General features: G+C 49.7%; 1 protein-coding gene across 4 annotated transcripts in view; it reads right to left on the minus strand.

Moving 5' to 3' along the window:
* Positions 1-7,958: 7,958 nt before the first annotated feature.
* Positions 7,959-23,834, minus strand: part of SMAD3 (SMAD family member 3) — a 202,729-nt gene continuing 186,853 nt past the window's right edge. For all 4 annotated transcript variants that reach the window (XM_077470343.1, XM_077470342.1, XM_077470341.1 and 1 more), the window contains exons 7-9: positions 18,624-18,761; positions 17,944-18,088; positions 7,959-11,217 (exon numbers count right to left, since the gene is read on the minus strand). In XM_077470343.1, coding sequence (XP_077326469.1) covers positions 11,094-11,217; positions 17,944-18,088; positions 18,624-18,761 — 407 coding nt within the window. In that variant the 3' untranslated portion in view covers positions 7,959-11,093. The remainder of the gene's footprint in view (positions 11,218-17,943; positions 18,089-18,623; positions 18,762-23,834) is intronic.

Consider the following 23,834-nt stretch of genomic DNA (forward strand, 5'->3'; position numbering starts at 1 on the left):
CCCACAGACTCCTGGGAAATGATCGAGGAAGGACGTCACGGAAGTGACAGATTACGAGGACTACATGGCAACAGGGCGTGTCTGGTAAGTATGAAAAAAAAAAAAAAAAATTCCTCCAAATGTTTATTTATTGGTTAAAAGGAGTCTTTTTAATGGAAAAAAGGTTTCCTCCAAATGTGAAAATTATTGATTACCTTGTTACAATGGCATCTGAAAGTGGGTGGGATATATTAGGCAACATGTTGTCCCCGATTTTGATGCACTGAAAGCAGAAAAAAAAATGGGTGTCGCAGTTTAATGTGTATGGGGGCTGCATAGCTGCAGACCGGTCAGGATGCCCAAGCTGACCCATATCCACAGCCAAAAGTGCCTACAATGGGCATGTGAGCCTCAGAACTGGACCACGGAGCAATATGGAGGAAGGTGGATGTTACTTTTGACTTTGTCTGATGAATCGCATTTGTCTGATGAATCGCATTTTTCTTTTACATCATGTGGATGGGCGGGTGTGCATCACTTACCTGGGGAAGAGATGACACCAGGGTGCTGTTTGAGAAGACAAGGCGGGTGAAGGCAGTGTGATGCTTCGGGCCAATGTTCTGCTGGGAAGCCTTGGCTCCTGCCATTCTTGTGGATGTTACTTTGACACGTACCACCTAACTAAACATTGTAGCTGACCAAGTCTACCCCTTCACAGAAAATTGGGGAGATTTTAGATCTCCATGGCTGGACCCCCACAACCTTGAAAACTTGATGGGTTTGCCTTATACTTTAAGTCTAGGTTCACATCTATGCGGCTGCGCTTGATGTGTTTTTCAGGCAGGTTTTGCGTTTTTAAACCCTTGTTTTTTGTTTTGTTTTTTATATGCTTTTACATGCAGTTTTCATGCATTATGCGTTTCACGGTTCCCTGCTGCCAGCTGAATGTAAAAAAATAAAATTGGCAGCAAAAAAAATAAATAAAAAAAATATAAAGGGTGTTCAGGAGGGGGATGGGGTTGCTCGCTCATCCCATCCCTTTCCTGATCAGCCGGGCTGCATGCTCAGATAAGGGTTTTGTTTGGATTTTGGGGGGGACCCCACGCCATTTAAAAAAAACAAAAAAATTGGGAGGTCACCTCTGAATCCATACTAGACCTGATGGACCTGGGGGGGGGGGGGGGGTTTGAGAAACGAGACCCCACAATGTTGTGGTTTTTTTTTTTTTTCACAATTTTTTTTTTTTTGCCACCATTTTTTTTTTTTTTCTTTTTTTTTTTTAACATTCAGCTGTCAGCAGGGAACCCTGCTAACAGCTGATGCCTCATCAGTTGTTAAAGCGGACTTCCACCCAAAAATGGAACTTTCGCCCCTCCGGTTTCACATTTGGCACCTTTTAGGGGTGGCAGATACCTATCTAATACAGGTATTTTGCTCCCGCTTCTGGGCATAGATAGCCGAGCCACCCGCGGGTATCTACGACACTTCCGGCGCCTTCTCCGCCCCTCCCCCCGCCTGCTGTCTTCTGGGAGACACACAGGTCCCAGAAGACAGCAGGGACCAGTGGGATCGCGCAGCGTGAGTCGCGCATGCGCAGTAGGGAACCTGGAAGTGAAGCTGCAAGGCTTCACTTCCTGATTCCCTTATCGAAGATGCCGGCGCCTCCACCAGAGAGCCGAGGGATGGGTCGGCTTCGGGTGCCGACCTCACGGGTGCCCTGGACAGGTAAGCATCCTTATTTTAAAGGTCAGTAGCTGCAGTATTTGTAACTGCTGACTTTAAAAAAAAAAAATAAATAGGCTTTGAAGCGGGAAACCCGCAAATTTTTTTTTAAAGGTCAGCAGCTACAAATACTGCAGCTGCTGACTTTTAAAATAAGGACACTTACCTGTCCCGGGGTCCAGCGATGTCGGCACCCGAGACCGAACCGTCCCTCGGATGCTGCTGCCGCCATCTTCGCTATGGGAATCAGGAAATGAAGCTTTGCGGCTTTACTTCCCGGTTCCCAACTGCGCATGTGCAAGACGCACAGCGCAATGTAAATGCTCCCTGCTGTCTCTGGGACCCGTGTGTCGCAGCAGACAGTGCGGCGGGACGGGAAGAGGCATAGACTCCTGCAGGAGTCTATGCCCAGAAGTGGGTGCAAATACCTGTCTTAGACAGTTATCTGCACCCCCCTCCCCCCTGAAAAGGTGCCAAATGTGACACCGGAGGGGGGAGGGTTCCAAAAAGCGAAGGTTCAATTTTTGTGTGAACCTTCCGCTTTAAGGACGTGGTGGCCGGCTTCCCGCCCCCTTGCTTAGCCACCAGCTATATACAGTGTTAAAATAAAAATGGCAAAACACATTAAAGATCGCATCACAAACACAACATTTGTGTTTCTTGTACGATTCCATTGAAGTCTATTACCTGCAAAACGCGGGGAAAAAGTCCCCGGCCTGTTTCCAAAAATTGCACCGGCTGCAAACTTATACCATAGGAAACCATGGAGTGTAGTGCATTTCTGCAAACTGCACAAAAAAACGCATAGGTGTGAACCTAGGATAAGTGGCAATTCAGTTTGTTGCATTGTGGTAAATGTGTCAACACGCCGTACGTGCCGTGCGTTGCAGTGCCATTTAATTTAAATTGAACAGCAGCTGACAAAACATGCGACGGGGAGAGAGGTGCATGTATGTTAATTGGTCTGTTGAGGTGCATTGACCTTCTCATCATAATGAACTGGCTTCCTTAAAGCAATGCATGCCAAAGCGCACCACAACAGGCCAGGACAAGTCTGAATTGTCACCAAGGATGGGTTTGAAGGTTTGAGCCAACTCTACTCCATCTTTGAACTCTTCAAGCCTCAGTTACTTATAAACCTACCTATTGGGATCCGGCACCCGAGTCTGAGGGAGGAATACATTTCTACGTATCCCTCTCCCCTAACCCATCTCTCTACTGACCCCTGACCCCTTTCCTTCCTTGATCCTCCCATCCCTTCGATGTCTCTACAGCTCCTTTATTTCATTGGTTATCCCCATAACTTCTCCCATCCCCGTGTTTTCCTCACTCAGGACCCAATGGGCCCAAACAATGGTCACTCCGGGCTGCTGACCTGTAATCTTAGGTCTATGAAAGAGGCCTTTTTCTCTGCCTTGGCCCTGGTCTTCCTCCTCACTGCTTCTTCCTATCTTTTTTTTTTTTATGTCTCTCTGGCCCACAGGCCTGGTCCTGCTGGGATTGGACATGTGCTGAGAAAATACTTCTTTTGAATAACGGTATATACTACCTTTCTTTATGTATTCTTTTTAGTTTTTCTTGAAATGTTAAGTTTTGTATTTCCCTCTCAACACATGTTTTACATGTGGCTCTGCAAGACCACTAGCACCCAAACCTGGTCTAGCGTGCTACCACCTTATCAGGACTTACGAGGAGATGACAACCTCTTGCTGACCACACGTCATCGCCCTTGGATTTCGGGCTTGCTTAAATTGCTGCGTCTCGGACTAACCTTCTTGATACTTGAAGTTTTTCTTCATTTCTCCATGATGATGTGTCCACCACTGTTTCTGTATTAACCTGTTGATCTGTATTTTCAATAAAACCCTTTGTACAAGAAAGAGGTCCCTTATGTAAAGCAATACCTTAGGCCCCTGAAAGTTTAGTGCTCCCTTACTCTGACAATGTACACTCACTGTCTGTAATTTTCATCATGGGTTTAAGCCTCCCTGCGTTGTAACAAAAATAATTTGACTTAGCCTTGACCCCCAGCAAGATAACAGGTACTATTTGCCAAGCGCTAACTCCTTTTCTTTTTTTTGTCTGTGGTACGGTATGCAAAAAAAACCACTAAAGTGAACTGAGAAAGTGCATTATGGTGTGCGATGGTTCCCTCCCGAAGAGGAAGGACCCCTCCCGAAGAGGAAGGACCCCTCCATGGCCCAAGACTCAAGAAGGGGGCAAAGCACACTCAGGTCTGTCTCGGCTAGCCAAAAAGCTGGGCAGGCCCTACTCCTCACGATCAGCCAAAGCAAACCCAATGGGGGGGCTTGACCACCCCCCCCCCCCCAAGACAATGGAGGAAGGAACCTGATGCCAAGCGCTAACTCATATGAGGTGTGATAATTCAATTCCCGCAATGGATTATAAAATAAAAAAGTTTGTCCAGGAGCATTGTCGTGGCGGAGAATCCACTTGTCAGGCCAGAGTTCTGGTCTTTTCCTCCAAAACAGGGTCCCGAAACCTTTTCAGAATTTCCGAATAACAATGTTGGTTGAGCGTTGTACCATGTTCTATAAACTTGTAGTGAACTATCTCCTTGTGATCGAAAAAAACAAACAAACAAAAAAAAAAAAAAACACCCCAGCATGGGCGTACGAGGGTTGGCACTCTGTGCACATTTGCATCCGTCCTTATGCGTTTTTGGCTGCCCACTTCTTGAGTCATCATGGACATATTTCCACCCCTCCTTAACCACACGCCGACCACCTCACGCAGATATACTGCGGCAGGTCAGCTCTCCTGCACAAACCGACTTACCTGTACGTCGGTCCGTGCAAGTAGGATAGCGGGAGCGTTCCTGCGGGCTCTATGTCTACCGGTGACCCACGAATGTGGTGAGGAGAGGCAGAACTGGGAACTGCCTATGTAAACAAGGCGATTCCCTGTTCTGTCAGATGACATGACCTACTGTTCCCAGGGATCTCTGTCATGTCCCAGTGAGCCCCTCCCCACCCACAGTTAGAACATACCCAGGGAACACCATTAACCCCTTGATTGCCCCCTAGTGTAAACCCCTTCCCTGCCAGTGCCATTTTTACGTTGATCAGTGCATTTTTATAGCACTGATCATCATTGCAATAATGTTACTGGTCCCCAGAAAGTGTAATTTGGGGGTCAATTTGTTCGCCGCAATGTCATAGTCCTGCTAAAAAATAAATAAAAAAATAAGTCCCTAAATCTATCCCGTAGTTTGTAGATGTGTAGTTTTGCGCAAATCAATCAATATACGCCTATTGCAATTTATTTTTATTTTTTTTTAACCAGAAATATGTAGAAGAATATATTTGTTTTTTATAATTTTTTGGGGGATATGTATTATAGCAGAAAAAATTTTTGTATTTATTTTTTTAAATTGTTGGTGATTTTTTTATTTATAGCGCAAAAAATAAAAACCATGGAGGTGATCAAATACCGCAAAAAGAAAGCTCTATTTGTGGGTAAAAAAGGACGTTAATTTTGTGGGTACAACATTGCACGACCACGCAATTGTCCGTTAAAGCGATTGCAGTGCCGTATCGCAAAAAATGGCCTGGTCATTAAGGGGGCAAATCCTTCCAGAGCTGAAGTGGTTAAACTGCCTACGCCATTCAGAAACACTTAATTTGTTCACCATAAGCCCGCTGTAACAGACCTAAATTTTTTATGCTCACTTTTGCCAATTTTAATGCAAAATTTGATGTTGATCAGCTGCTCCAGATTCCTGTTGTTCGTTTTCCGCCAACAGCACAAGGCACACACCTGTTACTTATACTACTAAAGACCGAGGCAACTGGGTCCCGGGCGACCCAGGCGAGTGCAATTTAGAACATGGCAGAACACGCTCGAGAGCGAATGGTTGTGTGACTCGCCACTCGTGCTATAATGCGGGCATTCCAGGAATTAAACTGTCGCACCTCATATATGTACAGCCATGGCCAAAAGTTTTGAGAATTACGTAAATATTAATTTCCACAAAGCCTGCGGCTTCAGTGTTTTTAGATCTTTTTTTTTTTGCCAGATGTTACTATGCTATACTGAAGTATAATTACAAGCATTTCATAAGTGTCAAAGGCTTTTATTGACAATTTAATTAAGTTTATGCTGAGAGTCAATATTTGAAGTGTTGACCCTTCTTTTTCAAGACCTCTGCAGTTCCCCCTGGAGTGCTGCCAATCAACTTCTGGGCCCGATCCTGACTGATGGCGGCCCATTCTTGCATAATCAATGCTTGGAGTTTGTCAGAATTTGTGGGGGGGGTTTGTTCTCCCACCTCTTGAGGAATGAGCACAAGTTCTGAGATTAAGGTCTGGGGAGGTTCCTGGCCATGGACTTAAAATGCCCATGTTTTGTTCCCCCCAGCCACTTAGTTATCACTTTTGCCCTATGACAAGGTGCTCCAGCATGCTGGATAAGGCATTGTTCCTCACCAAACGGTTCTTGGATGGTTGGGAGAAGTTGCTCTCGGAGGTTTTTGTACCGTTCTTTATTCATGGCGGTGTTCTTAGGCAAAATTGTGAGTGAGCCACTCCCTTGGCTGAGAAGCCACCCCACCCATGAATGGTCTCGGGATGCTTTACTGTTGGCATGACACAGGACTGATGGTAGCGCTCACCTTTTCTTCTCCGGACAAAGTTTTTTCCAGATGACCCCTAAGAACACCGCCATGACTAAGGCTGCTTTCACACTGGGGCGGTATTCAGGCGTTACAGCGCTAAAAATAGCGCCTGTGTAACGCCTGAAAAAAAACGGCCCCTTTAACTCCAGTGTGAAAGCCGGAGGGCTTTCACACTGGAGCGATGCGCTGGCAGGACGGTGAAAAAAGTCCTGCTAGCCGCATCTTTGCAGCGGTGAAGGAGCGGTGTATTCACCGCTCCTACCCATTGAAATCAATGGGACACCGCGGCAATACCGCCGGCAAAGCGCCGCTGCAGCGGCGCTTTGCGAGCGGGTTTAACCCCTTTTCGGCCGCTAGCGGGGGTTAAAACCACCCCGCTAGCGCCCGCACACCGCCGCTAAAACGACGGTAAAGCGCCGCTAAAAATAGCGCCGCTGCTCCCGCCCCAGTGTGAAAGCAGCCTAAAGAATGGCACAAAAACATCCTCTGAGTGCAACTTCTCCCAACCATCCAAGAACAATTTGGTGAGGAACAATGCCTTTTCCAGCATGATGGAGCACCTTGTCATAATTGTTTGCGGTCCTGTGTCATGCCAACAGTAAATCAGAGAAAATGACTTTTCCCCCAGTCCTCAGCAGTCCAATCCCTGGACCTTCTGCAGAACATCAGTCGGTCCCTCATGTTCTTCCTGAAGGGAAGTGCCTTCTTTACTTCCCTTCTTGACACCAGACCATCCTCCAAAAGTCTTCTCCTCACTGTGTGTGCCGATGTCCTCACATCTGCCTGCTGCTATTCCTGAGCGAGCCCTGCACTGGTGGTGCCCCCCAATCCCGCAGCTCAATCATCTGTAGGAGACGGTCCTGGCGCTTGCTGGACTTTCTTGGGGGCCCTGAAGAGCCTTCTTCACAAATACAGTGGAAATTTTTTTTTATGGGATTAAAGCAGGGTTCCACCCTAAAGTGGAACTTCCGCTGATCGGAACCCCCCCCCGCTGTCACAATTGCCACCTTTCAGTGGGGAGGGGGGTGGAGATACCTGTCAAAGACAGGTATTTTCACCCACTTCCGGGCATAGACTCCCACGGGAGTCTATGACTCTTCCTGCCCTGCTGCGCTGTCTGCTGGGACACACACGGGTCCCAGAGACAGCGCGGACAATTCCTATTGCGTGGCGCGACTCGCGCATGCGCAGTAGGAAACCGGAAAGTGAAGCCGATTCACTTCACTTCCTGATTCCCTCACCTAGAATGATGGCGGCAACAGCTGAGAGCCGATCGATCGGCCTCGGCTGCCGGCATCGCTGGACCCCGGGACAGGTGAGTGTCCATTTATTAAAAGTCAGCAGCTGTAGTATTTATAGCTTCTGGCTTTTATTTTTTTTTTTCCCAGTACAGTCCCGCTTTAACTTCATTTTTGCGGCAAAGAGGGACTTTGCAATTCGTTGCAGCTCATCTGATCGCTCTTCATAACATTCTGGAGTAGATGCAAAAAAAATATGAGGCAGCAGACTTTGTGAAAATTGATGCGGCTGTATGTCAGTAATCAAAGTAAATCAAGAAATCTGATCCATTTGTAACAAATACATAACAAGATTACGGCGAAGACATCAAATAAACAGGAAATACAAGGGGGGGAAAAATGTATTTGCATTAACACATAGAATGAAGACACCATAATGGAAATGGGGGGGGGGGGGGAATGGGAGAAATAACTGCATTTTACTCGTTTTGAATAACACAAATAACTTTGAATATTCTCTCTTACTGGCTACTGTGATTGAACGATACAGATAAAAAAAATTCAGCTAATCAGAGCCTAGAGTGTATTTCTGGGGGATAGATAGATATATATTTTGTGTATATCTTAACAATAATTGAGACACATACAAGCAAAACAGACAAATTTGGAAAAGGAACCAAAAACACAGTTTTCCCAGAAATGCGTACGAATAAAAAACAGAAAAAAAACAAAAAACAAAGAAGATATTTCCTACACTAAAACAAAGAAACTGTAAGGTTATTTTTTTGTAAAATAAAGCTTATCCCAAGAAATTGAGTTGTTACAGACTGAGGGAGCCTGTTCTTTCATGCTACAAATATACGGGGAGAAATCTCCCCATCTGTGCTACGAGTACGCTGCCCCCCCCCCCCCATCTCCAATCGGGGAACGCTGCATGTGGTCATCGCTGTGCCGCTTCTGGGAACAGCTGGCCATGCTCTGGAGAGAGGTACACAAGAGGACGCTTGCCGCAGCGACATTTCACTGGCATTCTCTGTAAATAAATATACAGAGCAGAAAGAATGGCTTCCACCTCATGCTATGTCTAAAACAAAGACAAGGAGACCCTGAGATCTCAGATCCAGACTAGGAAAAAAAAAAAATAAGAAGTTACGATTGCGTACTGGTTAGGGTGACGCAACATTGGCAGATCCCTCAATGAAACTTAAGGGTTATGGGAGATCTGCCAGCCCTCCCCCGGGAATTGCATATTGCTAGGACCCTCCATAATCTTTCATGCATGATATATTCCTTCCACTCCCCCATCCTATAAGGGAAATGGTCTGGCAGGGGTTTAAAATGGATTTTCCAACATGTTGGGAAATCTTTTTGTGCCGGCACTTCCTAGTTTTGGAAGTGCTCTCTATCTTTTGCTAATGCCTACAGATTATATCAAACAATGATGCTCAAATCTGTTGTCTTATTAGGCTGCATATGGTCATCCATGGCCTCAACATCAATGCCACCATGACCTGTCTGCCACTGGGTGCATGGCCATTGTGACTTTCCCATGCCTGCCTTCTACCTGTGGAAGGAAGGCTTGGCTTACTGATAGAACAGCTTTCTTGGTCACAGCCCACCTGCCTCTTATCAAGAGACTATTACATTGTCTATACAGGAAAGTTTGTGTCACTAACCTAACTCCTGTCTGTATGACGGCCTTTCTCAACCTTGGCCCAGGAACTATGGAAGCACCATCAAACAGGAGGCAAATCATAGGGTCCGTGCAGCCGGCTTGGCCAAGTGGAGTTGGCCCTGGAACTATGGAGGCACCATCAAACAGGAGGTCAATCAGTGGGTTCATGAAGCTGGCCTGGCCAAGTGGAGTTGGCCCTGGAGCTATGGAGGCACCATCAAACAGGAGGTCAACCAGTGTGTTCATGAAGCTGGCCTGGCCAATTGGAGCTGGCCCTGGAACTTTGGTGGCACCATCAAACAGGAGGTCAACCAGTGTGTTCATGAAGCTGGCCTGACCAAGTGGAGCTGGCCCTGGAACTTTGGTGGAACCATCAAACGGGAGGTCAACCAGTGTGTTCATGAAGCTGGCCTGGCCAAGTGGAGCTGGCCCTGGAACTTTGGTGGCACCATCAAACAGGAGGTCAACCAGTGTGTTCATGAAGCTGGCCTGGCCAAGTGGAGCTGGCCCTGGAACTTTGGTGGAACCATCAAACAGGAGGTCAACCAGTGTGTTCATGAAGCTGGCCTGGCCAAGTGGAGCTGGCCCTGGAACTTTGGTGGCACCATCAAACAGGAGGTCAACCAGTGTGTTCATGAAGCTGGCCTGGCCAAGTGGAGCTGGCCCTGGAACTTTGGTGGCACCATCAAACAGGAGGTCAACCAGTGTGTTCATGAAGCTGGCCTGGCCAAGTGGAGCTGGCCCTGGAATTTTGGTGGCACCATCAAACAGGAGGTCAACCAGTGTGTTCATGCAGCCGGCCTGACCAAGTGGAGTTGGCCCTGGAACTATGTACTCACCATCATATAAGAGGGCAACCAGTCACAGTTCAAGGAACCCCTAAGCAACCTCTGGAGGAACCCTAGTTGAGAATGACTGCTTTATGCTCAATAACAATATGGTATCCAGAAAAATTGGAACCAGGTCTCATCATGTTGGGGTAGGAAAGAAGTCATAGGCTCCATACGCTGGCTTTAGTGAGATGTACCTGTATAGCAGCAGGCTTCATGCTCAGGCAGGGTATACAATAAGATACATATATAACAAACACTTAGAATGAACGTTGCTTCTCCAGTTGTCAAATTCGGAGCCGATTTACCTGCTTTCTGGGAGCTCCTACCCAAGTAATGCTGCTGTGAGCCCTCTGTAGACACCGGCCCCATGTGGAAGATATGTATTTAACAGACTGACTATAGAATAACTATCTATATAGCACAGGAGACATAAAAATCAAAGAGAATAGTCCAGAAGGAAGGGACAAGTCACCAATGTTGGGAAGGTTCATGACAGGGTTGACATGTGAAAGGCATGGCCACATCTCTGGGGAGATCGGAAGCCAAGGAATCCATAGATGAGAAGTTTGAGAACTTTTGTAGAAACTGTACCCTGTATCGTAAAACGTGAGACTCGTCTTTTTTCACTGGCTTTCAGAGACTTTCCCAAAGTTTACCGGTCAAGTTTGATGAATCGTCTATCAGCACTGTTTCCTCAGTGTTATATGGACCTGTGTGCTTTATTATCAGCAATAAAAACGGAGAACAGCAGCTGCTTCTGTGTTGTGGTAATGCTGGGTGCTCAGAGCCAGGTACTGCACCGTGTAAATTGGCTGAGTGTTCCAGATCGGTGTACTGTCATAACTCCACACAGAGAAGAATTTAGGGGCTGACATCCCGCCGCTCTGTCACGTGATCGTCGGGAAGATCTTAGGCTGGGATGGCAGCCAGTGTGCTGGGATCTTGCTCTGTGCTTGGTGGATATTGGGATTCTCCAGGTCGGTGAGATCATGTGACCTGGACATGCTGGCCTACGAGACGCTGGAGCAGCGGATACTTGGAGAGCCCATTTGTGTCAGAACTTTATCAAGCCACTGCAGCGGACCGTTCAAATGCAGCTCGATCCAACAGGGTGTGCTGGTCACCGTCTGGCGCCTGTGGAGACAAGTTCATCATTAGACACAATGCTGCAGTTAACGTTCAAAAGTTAAAGTGGTAAAAAAAAAAAAAATCTTTTGTGTCCAGCAGCCCCCCCCACCTTATACTTACCTGAGCCCCCATCGTGATCCAGCAATGTGCATAAGAGCCTCGGCTCTCCGGGGACTCTCCCTCCTCATTGGCTGAGACAGCAGCGGGAGCCATTGACTTCCAGAGGTTGATCATTCAGATCATCAAATACATTCTAACCGCTTCCGGACCAGCTGTCGCAGTTATACTGCGGCAGGTTGGCTCCCCTGCGCAAAACCACGTAGCTGTACATTGGCGCGCGAGGTCTGGATTATGCCTTGTACGCTTGGTCGGAAATTCCGATGGATAAGGTCCGATCGGATTATGCTGTTGGAAAATCCGATCGTGTGTGGGCTCTATCGGACTTTTTACGTTGGAAATCCCATCAGAAAAAGTTTGAGAGCTGGATCTAAAATTTTCCGACATTAAAATCCGATCGGACTTTTTCCGGTCGTTTGTAGAGAATTCCGACGGACAAAGTGCCATGCATGCTCAGATTAAATTACGAGACCAAAGGTATTGGCTACTAGCCTCTTTGTAGTCCCTTCGCACGCAACGAACGTCACCTCATTGTCCGAACATGTGTACAGGGCATAACAGGCACGTGCGCGCGATGCGGTCCGATGGTCGCGATGACCGCCGGCCACGAGCGATCGTGACCAGGAGACACAGAACAGGGACGAGTGTGTGTAACAGACACTTCCCTGTTCTGTTCTGAAGTGACAGATCGCGTGTTCCTATTGGCTAGGAACCACGACCTGTCACTTGCTGTAGTTAGTCCCCTCCCCCTTCAGTTAGAATCACCTCCCAGGGAACACAGTTAACCCCTTTATTGTCACCTAGTGTTAACCCCTTCACTGCCAGTGACATTTTTACAGTAATCAATGCATTTTTAATTGCACTGATTGCTGTATTAATGCCAGTGGTTCCAAAAATGTGACAAAAGTGTCCGATGTGTCCGCCATAATGTCGCAGTCACGATAAAAATTGCAGACACTACAGTACAGAGGACACTATGGGGGTGCAGGGGACACTACAGTGGGGGGGGGGGTGCAGGAGACAGAGGACACTATGGGGGTACAGGGGACACTACAGTGGGGGGATGCAGGGGACAGAGGACACTACAGTGGGGTGCAGGGGACAGAGGACACTAACTAAGGGGGTACAGAGGACACTATAGTGGGGGGTGCAGAGGACATAAGACACTATGGGGGTACAGAGGACACTACAGTGGGGGGGTGCAGGAGACAGAGGACACTACGGGGGTACAGGGGACACTACAGTGGGGGGATGCAGGGGACAGAGGACACTACAGTGGGGTGCAGGGGACAGAGGACACTAAGGGGGTACAGAGGACACTATGGGGGTACAGAGGTCACTAAAGTGGGGGGAGGGGGTGCAGGGGACAGAAGACACTATGGGGGTACAGAGGGCACTACAGTGGGGAGGGGGGTGCAGAGGACACTATGGGGGTACAGAAGACACTAAAGTGGGGGGATGCAGGGGGACACTATGGGGGTACAGAGGACATTGCAGTCGGGGGGGGGGGGGGGTTGAAAGGGACAGAGGTCCCTATGGGGGTACAGAGTACACTACAGTGGGGTGCATGGGACAGAGGACACTACAGGGGTACAGAGGACACTACAGTGGAGGGGGATGCAGGGAACAGAGGGCATTATGGGGGTACAGAGGGCACTACAGTGGGGGGGGGTGCAGGGGACAGAGGACACTATGGGGGTACAGAGGGCACTACAGTGGGGGGAGCAGGGGGCAGAGGACTCTATGGGGGTACAGTGAACACTATGGGGGTATAGAGGACACTACAGTGGGGTGCAGGGGACAGAGGACACTACTGTGGGGTGCAGGGGACAGAGGACACTACTGTGGGGTGCAGGGGATAGAGGACACTACAGGGGTACAGAGGACACTACAGTGGTGTGCAGGGGATAGAGGACACTATGGGGGTACAGAGGACACTACAGTGGGGTGCAGGAGACAGAGGACACTACAGTGGGGGGGGGGGGGTTCAGAGGACAAGAGGATACAATGGGGTACAGAGGGCATTATAGTGGGGGGTGCAGAGGACACTATGGGGGTACAGAGGGCACTACAATGGGGGAGGGGGTGCAGGGGACAGAGGACACTGCTTTGGGGGCATAGGACACTACGGGGGTGAAGTGGAGGACAGAGGGCACTACAATGGGGGGGGGTGCAGGGGGCAGAGGACACTAATTTGGGGGCAGAGGACACTACGGGGGTGAAGTGAAGGGGAACAGAGGGCATTACAAGGGGGGGGGGGTTCATGGGACAGAGGACACCGCTTTGGGGGCAGAGGACACTATGGGGGTACAGAGGGCACTACAATGGGGGGTGCAGGGGGCAGAGGACACTGCTTTGGGGGCAGAGGACACTATAGGGGTACAGAGGGCACTACAATGGGGGGATGTTCAGGGGACAGAGGACACTGCTTTGGGGGCAGAGGACACTACGGGAGTGAAGTGAAGGGGGACAGAGGACACTGTAATATGGGGGTCTCTATTAGGGACCCCTTCTCCTCTGGGGACCCCACCATCCCTGGGGACGGGAACCCCATCTCCAGACCACATTGGCTGACAGGTCTGGCATCAGCCACCCTTTGGTGCCAGGATGGGGGAGGGGGCAGTAACATCCGAATCCCCAGCCACGCGCTCCCTCGGGGTGAACTGGCTTTTGTATTAGTGAAGCACCTTAAAGTGAGATAAACCTGAACTGTTATCATTACTATGTTCGGATTATTATTATCGCTATTTATTAGCGGGTGAATGTGGCCCTCCATGCATTCACATACAATGAATCCGACCCTTAAGTGGAGAAAGGTTGCTGACCCCTGACCTAGGGTCTATGCAAACATAAAAACATATAATGTTTGGGAGTTCCAAGTCATTTTCTAGCAAACAATATGGATTTTGGGCTGGTCATCAAGTGGTTCCCGTTTTGCGGCGGATTCTTCGGAGGGACTGTAGCGCTCCTCGGGCACTGAACGGGTTAAGGAAGGAAGAAGTGAAATGTGAGCGAGGAACCTCAGGATCAGTAATGAGGCTGCCAAACAGAGGCACATCTGGGTTCCATTAGCTCCCCTGGCTCCCGGCCAGCGCTGAAACTGGCTGTCAAAGTGTGGAGGATGAGATTTAACCCGCGCCGCGCCGAGCGCGCTCAGAGTCCCGCTCTTCCTCTTCCTGACCACAGAGCGCCCCGGCGTGAAACGGTTAAGCGGTATAAACGGTCACCGAACATCTGGAAGCCAGCAGGCAGGAGTTGGGGGATCTGCTGCTCCCACAATAGCAGAACGTTCCGCCCTCCACATAATGACATGTGTCGCAGCGCCGGACACCCCCAGAAAAATCAGCGAGACCGCACAAATAAAAGTCACTTTCCCCGGGCGGTGATCACGGGGGGGGGGGGGGGGGGTCACGGATTTCAGGGAACTGAAAGAAAAACTAACATTTGGTTTTCTCGGGAAGGAAGAAGAAGCTTACTGGGCCGACTTCCTCAAACTTGCTTTAGTCATCAGCTTATCGTATCCAAGCTTTGCCAATGGAGCCCACGGCCCCTCCGCGCCTCGCCGGCCCGGGAAGGAAGGAGTTAAATGAGCTGGCCCATCAGCTGACTTTTGCTATCCAACCGGAACGCTTGAAGTATATTTATTAGAAAAAAAAATATATAATAATCAAATCGCCATCGGCCTGTGCCTTTGTGAATTAGGCAAAAAAAAAAAAAAAAAAACGAATGTTCTTCAGGCTTATCTCTCTTATGAACGAATGTTCTTTTACTATGGGCAATAGGAAAACATGGCATTATGGCCACGAGATGGCACTAAGGAGAATAGGAAATACAGAGGCGTTTGTAACAAGAGATACAAAGTAACAATTCTAGAGAACACTAGAGGGAATTAACAAATGAATGTAACCATTGGTTCACTAGATGGAGCTCCACTCAATCTAGATCGGGGGCGCCAGACTCAAGTTTTTTTTATCGCCGGCTGCATCAGCAATATGGTAGCCATCAAAGGGCCGTTTGTATTTGTAAGACTAGATGTCCAGAGCACCCCCCCATGCTGTCAAGAGCACCCCACCCCCTATGATGTTCAGAGCACCCCACTCCCCCCTTATGCTGTCCTGAGCACCTCACCCCACCCCCCATGCTGTCCAGAGCACCCCACCCCCCTATGATGTCCAGAGCACCCCACCCCCCTATGATGTCCAGAGCACCCCACCCCCCATGCTGTCCAGAGCACCCCACCCCCCTATGATGTCCAGAGCACCCCACCCCCCTATGATGTCCAGAGCACCCCACCCCCTATGATGTCCAACGCACCCCACCTCCCCCATTATGTCCAGAGCACCCCACTCCCCCTTAAGATGTCCAGAGCACCCCACCCCCCTTATGATGTCCAGAGCACCCCACCCCCCCTTATGATGTCCAGAGCACCCCACCTGATGTCTAGAGCACCCCACCCCCCTTATGTCCAGAGCACCCCACCCCCCCCCCCTTATGATGTTCAGAGCACCCTCGCCCCTTATGATGTCCAGAGCACCCCACACCCCTTCTGATGTCTAGAGCATCCCATCCCCCTATGATGTCCAGAGCACCCCCCACCCCTTCTGATGTCCAGAGCATCCCATCCCCCCCTTATGATGTCCAGAGCACCCCCCACCCCTTCTGATGTCCAGAGCATTCCACCCCCCTTATGTTGTCCAGAGCACCCCCCACCCCTTATGATGTCCAGAGCATCCCCCCCCCCTTATGTTGTCCAGAGCACCCCCACCCCTTATGATGTCCAGAGCATCCCATCCCCCCGTATGTTGTCCAGAGCACCCCCCACCTCTTATGATGTCCAGAGCACCCCCCACCCCTTACGATGTCCAGAGCATCCCATCCCCCCTTACATCAGATGTCAACAGCCCCCCCCTTATGGTGTCAAGAGCACCCCACTTACCCCTTATGTCCAGAACACCCCACCCCTTATGATGCCCAGAGCACCCCACAACCCTTATGATGTCAAGAGCACCCCCCCCCTTATGATGCCCAGAGCACCCCCCACCCCTTACGATGTCCAGAGCACCCCCCACCTCTTATGATGTCCAGAGCACCCCACCCCTTATGATGTCCAGAGCATCCCATCCCCCCTTACATCCGATGTCAACAGGCCCCCCCCCTTATGGTGTCAAGAGCACCCCACTTACCCCTTATGTCCAGAGCACCCCACCCCATATGATGCCCAGAGCACCCCACAACCCTTATGATGTCAAGAGCACCCCCCCTTATGATGCCCAGAGCACCCCACCCCCCCTTACACCAGATGTCAAGAGCCTCCCCCCACCAACAGAGGTCAAGCAATCCCCCACCCTTCCTTACATCAGAGTGCGCCCACCTTACCACGTGCTGCTGCTGGGAAGCATCTGAGTGCAGAGCTGGGAAGCAGAAAGTGCAGGGTCTGGAGGAGGACTGGAGTCTGCTGAATGCAGAGACCAGAGGGAGGCAGATTAGAGGGGGGTGCTGCGGCTGCACAGAGAGTCAGAGGATCTGTAGGAGTTCTATTCTCCTTGCTGAAAACTGCTTGAGACTAGGGAAACAGAAAGTGCAGGGTCTGGAGGAGGACTGGAGTCAGCTGCCAGTCTGCTGAATGCAGAGACCGGGAGGCAGATTGGGGGGGGAGGGGGGGTGCTGCGGCTGCACAGAGAGGCAGACAGAGGATCTGTAGGAGTTCTTTCCTCCTTTTTGAAAACTGCTTAAGACTGGGGAAACAGAAGGCGCAGGGTCTGGAGGAGGACCAGAGGAGGATTGGAGTCAGCTGCCAAAGTCTGCTGAATGCTGAGACCAGGGAAGACAGAGAGGAAGGGGGGCTGCAGCTGCACAGAGAGGCACAGGATCTGGAGGAGTTCTGTCCTTCTTGCTGCAAGCTACTTGAGACTGGGGAAGTGGAAAGTGCAGGGTCTGGAGAAGTACCAGAGGAGGGCTAGAGTAACTGCTAAAGTCTGCTGAATGCAGAAAACCTGTGGAGGTAGAGGGGAGGGGGTGCTGTAGCAGCGCAGGATATGTAAGAGGAGTCCTGGTCTCCTCCCTGCTGCAAACTTATGAGAATGGATGGGGGGGGGGGGGGGGCGGGCGCAGAGACAAGCCTATCTGCGGTTGCTTGGAGAAGCGCAGGATCTGGAGGAGGAGTTCTGCCCCCCTCTCTATGGGGGTAGAGACGAAGGAGGTGCTGCAGTAGAGGTGCAAGGGCAGGCTGGATTCAGCCTGCAGGGATTGTGTATGACACATGTGATCTAGATGGAGCTGAGATGAATAGGAAATACATAGGTCTTTGTAACAAGAGACACAATGTAATAATTCTAGAGAAGGCTAGAGGGAATTGGCAAATAAAGGTAACCATTTATTGCCTGCCTTGTTGCTAGGACGTTGCTAAGACACTCCCAGCTGTTACTGTCCAGCCCCACCATCACAGAGATTACATCAATTCATCCTGCCTTGTTGCTAGAATGTTGCTAAGACACTCCCAGCTGCTACTGCTCATCCCCACTATGACATCATCCCGTCCAGCCTTATTGCTATGACATTGCTAAGACACTCCCAGCTGTTACTGCTCATCCCAATTGGGTTTTAGGTATCACTGACCTGTATTCGGCTCCCCATCCCTTGACGAAGCTCATCCGTATAGTACACATCCTGGTCAGCTGATACACGGCCTCAAATCCCTGGTTTACCGATTGCGCCAAGAGGGCGGCGAACTCCTGATTATTAAAGATCTTCAAATTACACCCTGGAAGAAACGGGAATAAAAAGAATGTAAAAAAGCCACAAATCTTCATTGTATTTTTTACCATTTGTGAAGCCATTTAATTACACACAGTGTCGCTCCAGCACATCACACAGTTCCCTTTTTTTGGTCAATTTTATTTGAAGTGCACAAAAAGTGACACTTCATTCATGTCACTAGAGCGAGAAGTAAGTCCAAACGCCGCACACCAGAAAAAGCCCAGGTATAGACAAGTGAAAGTGTCTTCGGGCCCGGCTCCACCCTCTCCGACGCGTTTCATCTCACTCGTCTATACCTGTGCTTTTGCTGGTGTGCGGAAGTTAGGAGTTTCTTCTCGCTCTAGTGTTCACTTTGAGCTGGGGTGGGCTCTTTCTTTGTCAGCGCCCCCTGAGTGTGTGTCCCCGGAGACAGTAGGATTGGGGAGCTGGAGCTAAACCGTAGGGTTTTACCGCCCCCCCCCCTCCCCTCCAAACCTCATGTATGAATGAGCCGTAAACTGAGAGCTGGGATTGCTGTCCTCTAGCAGAGACTGTCTTACCTGGAGGGATCTTGCATACAGTAGCGGGGTGCCAACCATACCGCTGGTTACAGTTCGGGGACTGTACAAAAATCGCACTGTCACTAAGGCATTCGGCAAACACCTCGCCGCCAATGTAGTACAGACGCACTCCTCTACCTGGAAGAGAGAGATTTCATCACCAAACCAGAAACCTAAACTTTGCAAATAACCATAAGACCCCCTTACATCAGAGTCACCATGAGAGTCCCCCTAAAATCAGAGTTCCCCTTAGGCCAGGGTTCTCATCAGTGTCCCTATTAGAATCCCCCTTAAAACAGGTTCCCCTTACATAGGAGTCCCTATCAGAGCTCCCTCTTACATCAGGGTCCCTATCACAGCACCCCCTTTTATTGGTGTCCCCATCAGAGTCTCCCCTTACATTAGAGTCACAAGAGTCCCTCTAACATGCGGGTCCCCCTTTACATCAGGGTCCCCATCATTGCCCCCATTGTATCAGTGTCCCTATCAACGCCCCCATCCCCCTTACATCATTGTCACCATGAGAGTCCTCCTAACATCAGAGCTCCCCCCTTACATCAGCGTCCCTATCAGAGCCCCCCCTTTTATTGGTGTCCCCATCAGAGTCTCCCCTTACATTAGTGTCACCACAAGAGTCCCTCTTACATCAGAGTCCACCTTTACATCAGGGTCCCCATCAGAGCCCCCATTGCAGCAGTGTCCATTTCAGAGTCTCCCCTTACATCTGGGGCCCTCTATACCTCAAAGGCCCTTTTAGAGTCCCACTTACATAAGAGCCCCTCCATTTATGTCAGGGTCACCAGTAGAGTCTTCTTTACAATATTGCCCCCCCCTCTTTACATCAGAGTCACCATGACAGTCCCCCTAACAGCAGATTCCCCGCATACATCAGGGCTCCCATAAGAGTCCCTCTTAAATCAGGGTACTCACTTACCTCAGAGTGTGACTTACATAAGAGTCCCTCCATTTACATCAGGGTCACCACGATAGTCCCCCTTACATCCATTGTCCATATCAGAGTCCCCCTTTTATCGGTGTCCTCATTAAGAGTTTCCTTCTACATTAGATTCACTACAAGAGTCCCCTTTACATCAGGGTCCCCATCACAGCCCCATTGTATTAGTGTCCCTATGAGAGTTCCCCCCCCTTACATCAGGGTCACCATGAGCGTCTCCCTAACATAAGAGTCCCCCCTTACCTCAGAGTCCCGCTTACATAAGAGTCCCATGAGATTCCCTCCATTTACATCAGGGTCACCATAACAGCCCCCCCCCCTTAACTTTTGGGGGGGCGGCGTCCCCTAGCCACTTGCCGACCACAATATGTATATATATGTTGCAGTTTGCAAGTGGTTTACTGGGATTATGGCTGAAGCTGTCAGCCAAAACCCTGGTATTTATTTCAGCCGGTGACTTGCTGTCTCATTAAAGCGGTCCGAGCGGCTAATTAGCAGCTGGATCACTTTCAGAAGCGACAGCGATCGCCATTTTATTCCCTAGGGTCTCTGCTAAAAAAAGAGAAATTATATATATATATATTTGGGGATTCTAAGTAATTTTCTAGCAAAAAAGAAGCACCTGTTTTGATGGTGTGAAACGCGTTAGTGGTTTTTATCCCTGCTGTATGGATTTATATCAATAAATGTATCCCTATTTTTTTGAGTGCGGCTGTGCGGACTTTTGTTTCATTTTCACCGATTTAAACTTGTAAACAAAAAAAAATGCCAGGAAAGGCCCGGTCGGCAAGTGGGTAGAGAGCCCCAAAAGCCGGGGGCCCCCGGGCCCCATGGGCTCTGCACGCGTTCTGCTCCAAGCTCCACATTTACTCAGCCCGGCCCGTCCCATAACCAGGCACCACCATGAAAGCGGGGACATTAAATGGCGTTATGATGGTGGGGGGGGGAGCACATGACCCGCTGCTCCTCCTCGGTGTACCGCAGGATGATGGATGAGGCCGGGGGGGGGGGAGGGGGGGAGGGGAGAAGACGGGTCTGTGTTTGTTGAGGTTACACGCAGGGATCGCGCCGGGCGGGATTCATATTATGGGAGGTCTTCTGTTTTCACATTCAAGAGGCCCAGAATGGAAAAACATTTTTTTTTGTAACCGCCGAATTAACGAGAGACGAGAGAGGGGGGAGAATTGTTCCAGTTATTTGGTCCGAGGCGCAAAATTCTCATTTGTGTACAAAAAAAAAAAGAAAAAAAAAAAAACTTCACCGAACTATTCCGAGGCGACCTAAACAAAGCGCGGAACGCGGCAGACAAAATAAAGATTTCTTCTTGTATTTCGGGTCCAGAGATAAGAGGAAATATTGACTTCTGTAATGCTCGGGGGGAGGGGCCGGTGCGTTTTTAAGTAATCCGCATTAATGATTGTAATTGGCGGTCTCGGGGCGGCCTCCGGGAGGCGCATTAACCGTTTCCAGGAAACTTCTCTCCCCACTGGGATTATCGGCTCGGCAGACTTGGCTCGCAGCTGACCTTTGACCTCAACCAGTCTGACAGGTTAACCCCATAGAAGATCACATCTTATTTTTTATTTTTTTTACTTTTACACATTATTGTTTACAGAGCAAACAGGGCAGAATTAGAGCTCCTCCATGCACTCAACAGAGTCACCTTTACTAAGTACAGAGCTCAATAGGGTCTGATCTACAACCCCATCCCCCTTCCACTGGATCAGATACACACCGGTCCAGCCACATGCTAATGGGTACGGTGTCTGCTTCCCCCCCCCCCACCCCCAACAGTAAGGGGGGACTCTGATAACAGGGAGGACTCTGATGGGGGAGCTCTTATGTAAAGAGGCACTCTATTGGGTTACCTTGATGTAAGAGGGACCCAGATGGGGACTCTGATGTAAGGGGAGGGGGCGCTGATAGGGACTCTTTGAAGTAAAGATGGGGACTCTGATGGCCACTTTGATGTAAGGGGGGGCTCTGATAGGGACTCAGATGTCAGGGACTCTGATGTACCGGTGACTCATGGGGATCCAGATGTAAGATGGGGACTCTGATGTAAGGGGAGATTCTGGTGAGGACTCTGATGTAAGGGGAGAGGGAACTGATAGGGACTTTGATGTAAGGGGGACTCTGATAGGGACTCAGATGTCAGGGACTCTGATGTACCGGTGACTCATGGGGATCCAGATGTAAGATGGGGACTCTGATGTAAGGGGAGATTCTGGGCAGGACTCTGATGTAAGGCACGGTTTTTGATTGGGGCTCTGATGTAAGGGGGATAATCTGAGAGGGAATCCTTATGTAACGGGGGGATATGACAGGGACTCTCATGTAAGGGATGTACTCTGATGGGAACAATGATCTAAGAGGGACCAAGATGGGGTTTCTAATGACAGAGAGGACTCTTATAGGGATCCTGATCACAGGAAGGACTCTGACAGAGACTCTGATGTAAAGGGGGGGCTATGATGTAAGGGGGACTCTGATGGGAACCCTAAAGTAAGGTGGGACTCTAATAGGGACCTTGATGTAAGGGGGGACTGTAATGGCCACTTTGATGTAAAGGGGGGCTCAGACGGGCTCCCAGATGTAAGGAGGAACTCTGATGTAAGGGGGACTCTCATGGGGATCCTGAAGTAAGGTGGGACTCTGATGTAAGGGGGGCCATGATGTAAGGGGGACTCTCTTGGGGATCCTGAAGTAAGGTGGGACCCTGATGTAAGGGGGGACCATGATGTAAGGGGGACTCTGATGGGCACCCTGACATAAGGTGAGACTCTGATGGGAACTTTAATAGGGATCTTGATGTAAGGGGGGACCTGTGATGGCCACTTTGATGTAAAGGGCACCCAGATGTAAGGAATGCAAGAAGGATCTCTGACATAAGGGGGACTCCCATGGGGATCCTGAAGTAAGATGGGACTCTGATGTAAAGGGGGACACTGATGGGGACTCTGATGTAAGGAGATTTCCTTTTGGTTCTGACCAATGTGGCAGAACTGTGGCTCTGTGTAATCTATCTGTCTGGGTAGAAGCAGCCACAGCTAGATTACACAGAGCCGCACTGTGACTGATCCATCGGCCGGGGCTGTGTATTCACAAGGAGCCGCAGGCTGTGTGATCTTTGTGAATGGTCACTTGAGTGCCCCCTGCTGTCATAGAGCAGCACTGTCATAAATCCTGTCTTTCTAGCAGAGTGGTTGGACAGCATGGGGGGGGTTTGGGGCTCGAGGTTGTCTGACCACGCTACTTAGCAATCAAGGGATGCATATGAATGGGACCAAGTGGTGATATATGTGATTAGACTCCTAGGGGCATCAATAAACATTGATTTTTGGTAATGAGACGTCTTTAAAATTCATATCTGATTGGCTAATGCAGGGGTCTCCAATCTGCAGCCCAGGGGCCGGATACAGCCCTTTGCTTACTTTTATCTGGCCCCTGTGGCACAATTCTTCTCATTAATATGAAGTGCTGTTCCTCCCACTGATAACAATGATGGGGCACTATTCCTCCCACTGACACCAATGATGGGGCACTATTCCTCCCACTGACACCAATGATGGGACACTATTCCTCCCACTGATAACAATGATGGGGCACTATTCCTCCCACTGATACCAACGATGGGGCACTATTCCTCCCACTGACACCAATGATGGGACACTATTCCTCCCACTGACACCAACGATGGGGCACTATTCCTCCCACTGACACCAATGATGGGACACTATTCCTCCCACTGACACCAACGATGGGGCACTATTCCTCCCACTGACACCAATGATGGGGCACTATTCCTCCCACTGATACCAATGATGGGGCACTATTCCTCCCACTGACACCAACGATGGGGCACTATTCCTTCCACTGACACCAACGATGGGGCACTATTCCTCCCACTGACACCAATGATGGGGCACTATTCCTCCCACTGACACCAATGATGGGACACTATTCCTTCCACTGATACCAATGATGGGGCACTATTCCTCCCACTGATACCAATGATGGGGCTCTATTCCTCCCACTGACACCAATGATGGGACACTATTCCTCCCACTGACACCAATGATGGGGCACTATTCCTTCCACTGACACCGATGATGGGGCACTATTCCTCCCACTGACACCAATGATGGGGCACTATTCCTTCCACTGACACCAATGATGGGGCACTATTCCTTCCACTGACACCAATGATGGGGCACTATTCCTTCCACTGACACCAATGATGGGGCACTATTCCT

The sequence above is a fragment of the Lithobates pipiens genome, unplaced genomic scaffold, assembly GCF_037356315.1.
Source record: "Lithobates pipiens isolate NorthernLeopardFrog02 unplaced genomic scaffold, aLitPip1_a1.2 Scaffold_8, whole genome shotgun sequence".
NCBI lineage: Eukaryota > Metazoa > Chordata > Amphibia > Anura > Ranidae > Lithobates > Lithobates pipiens.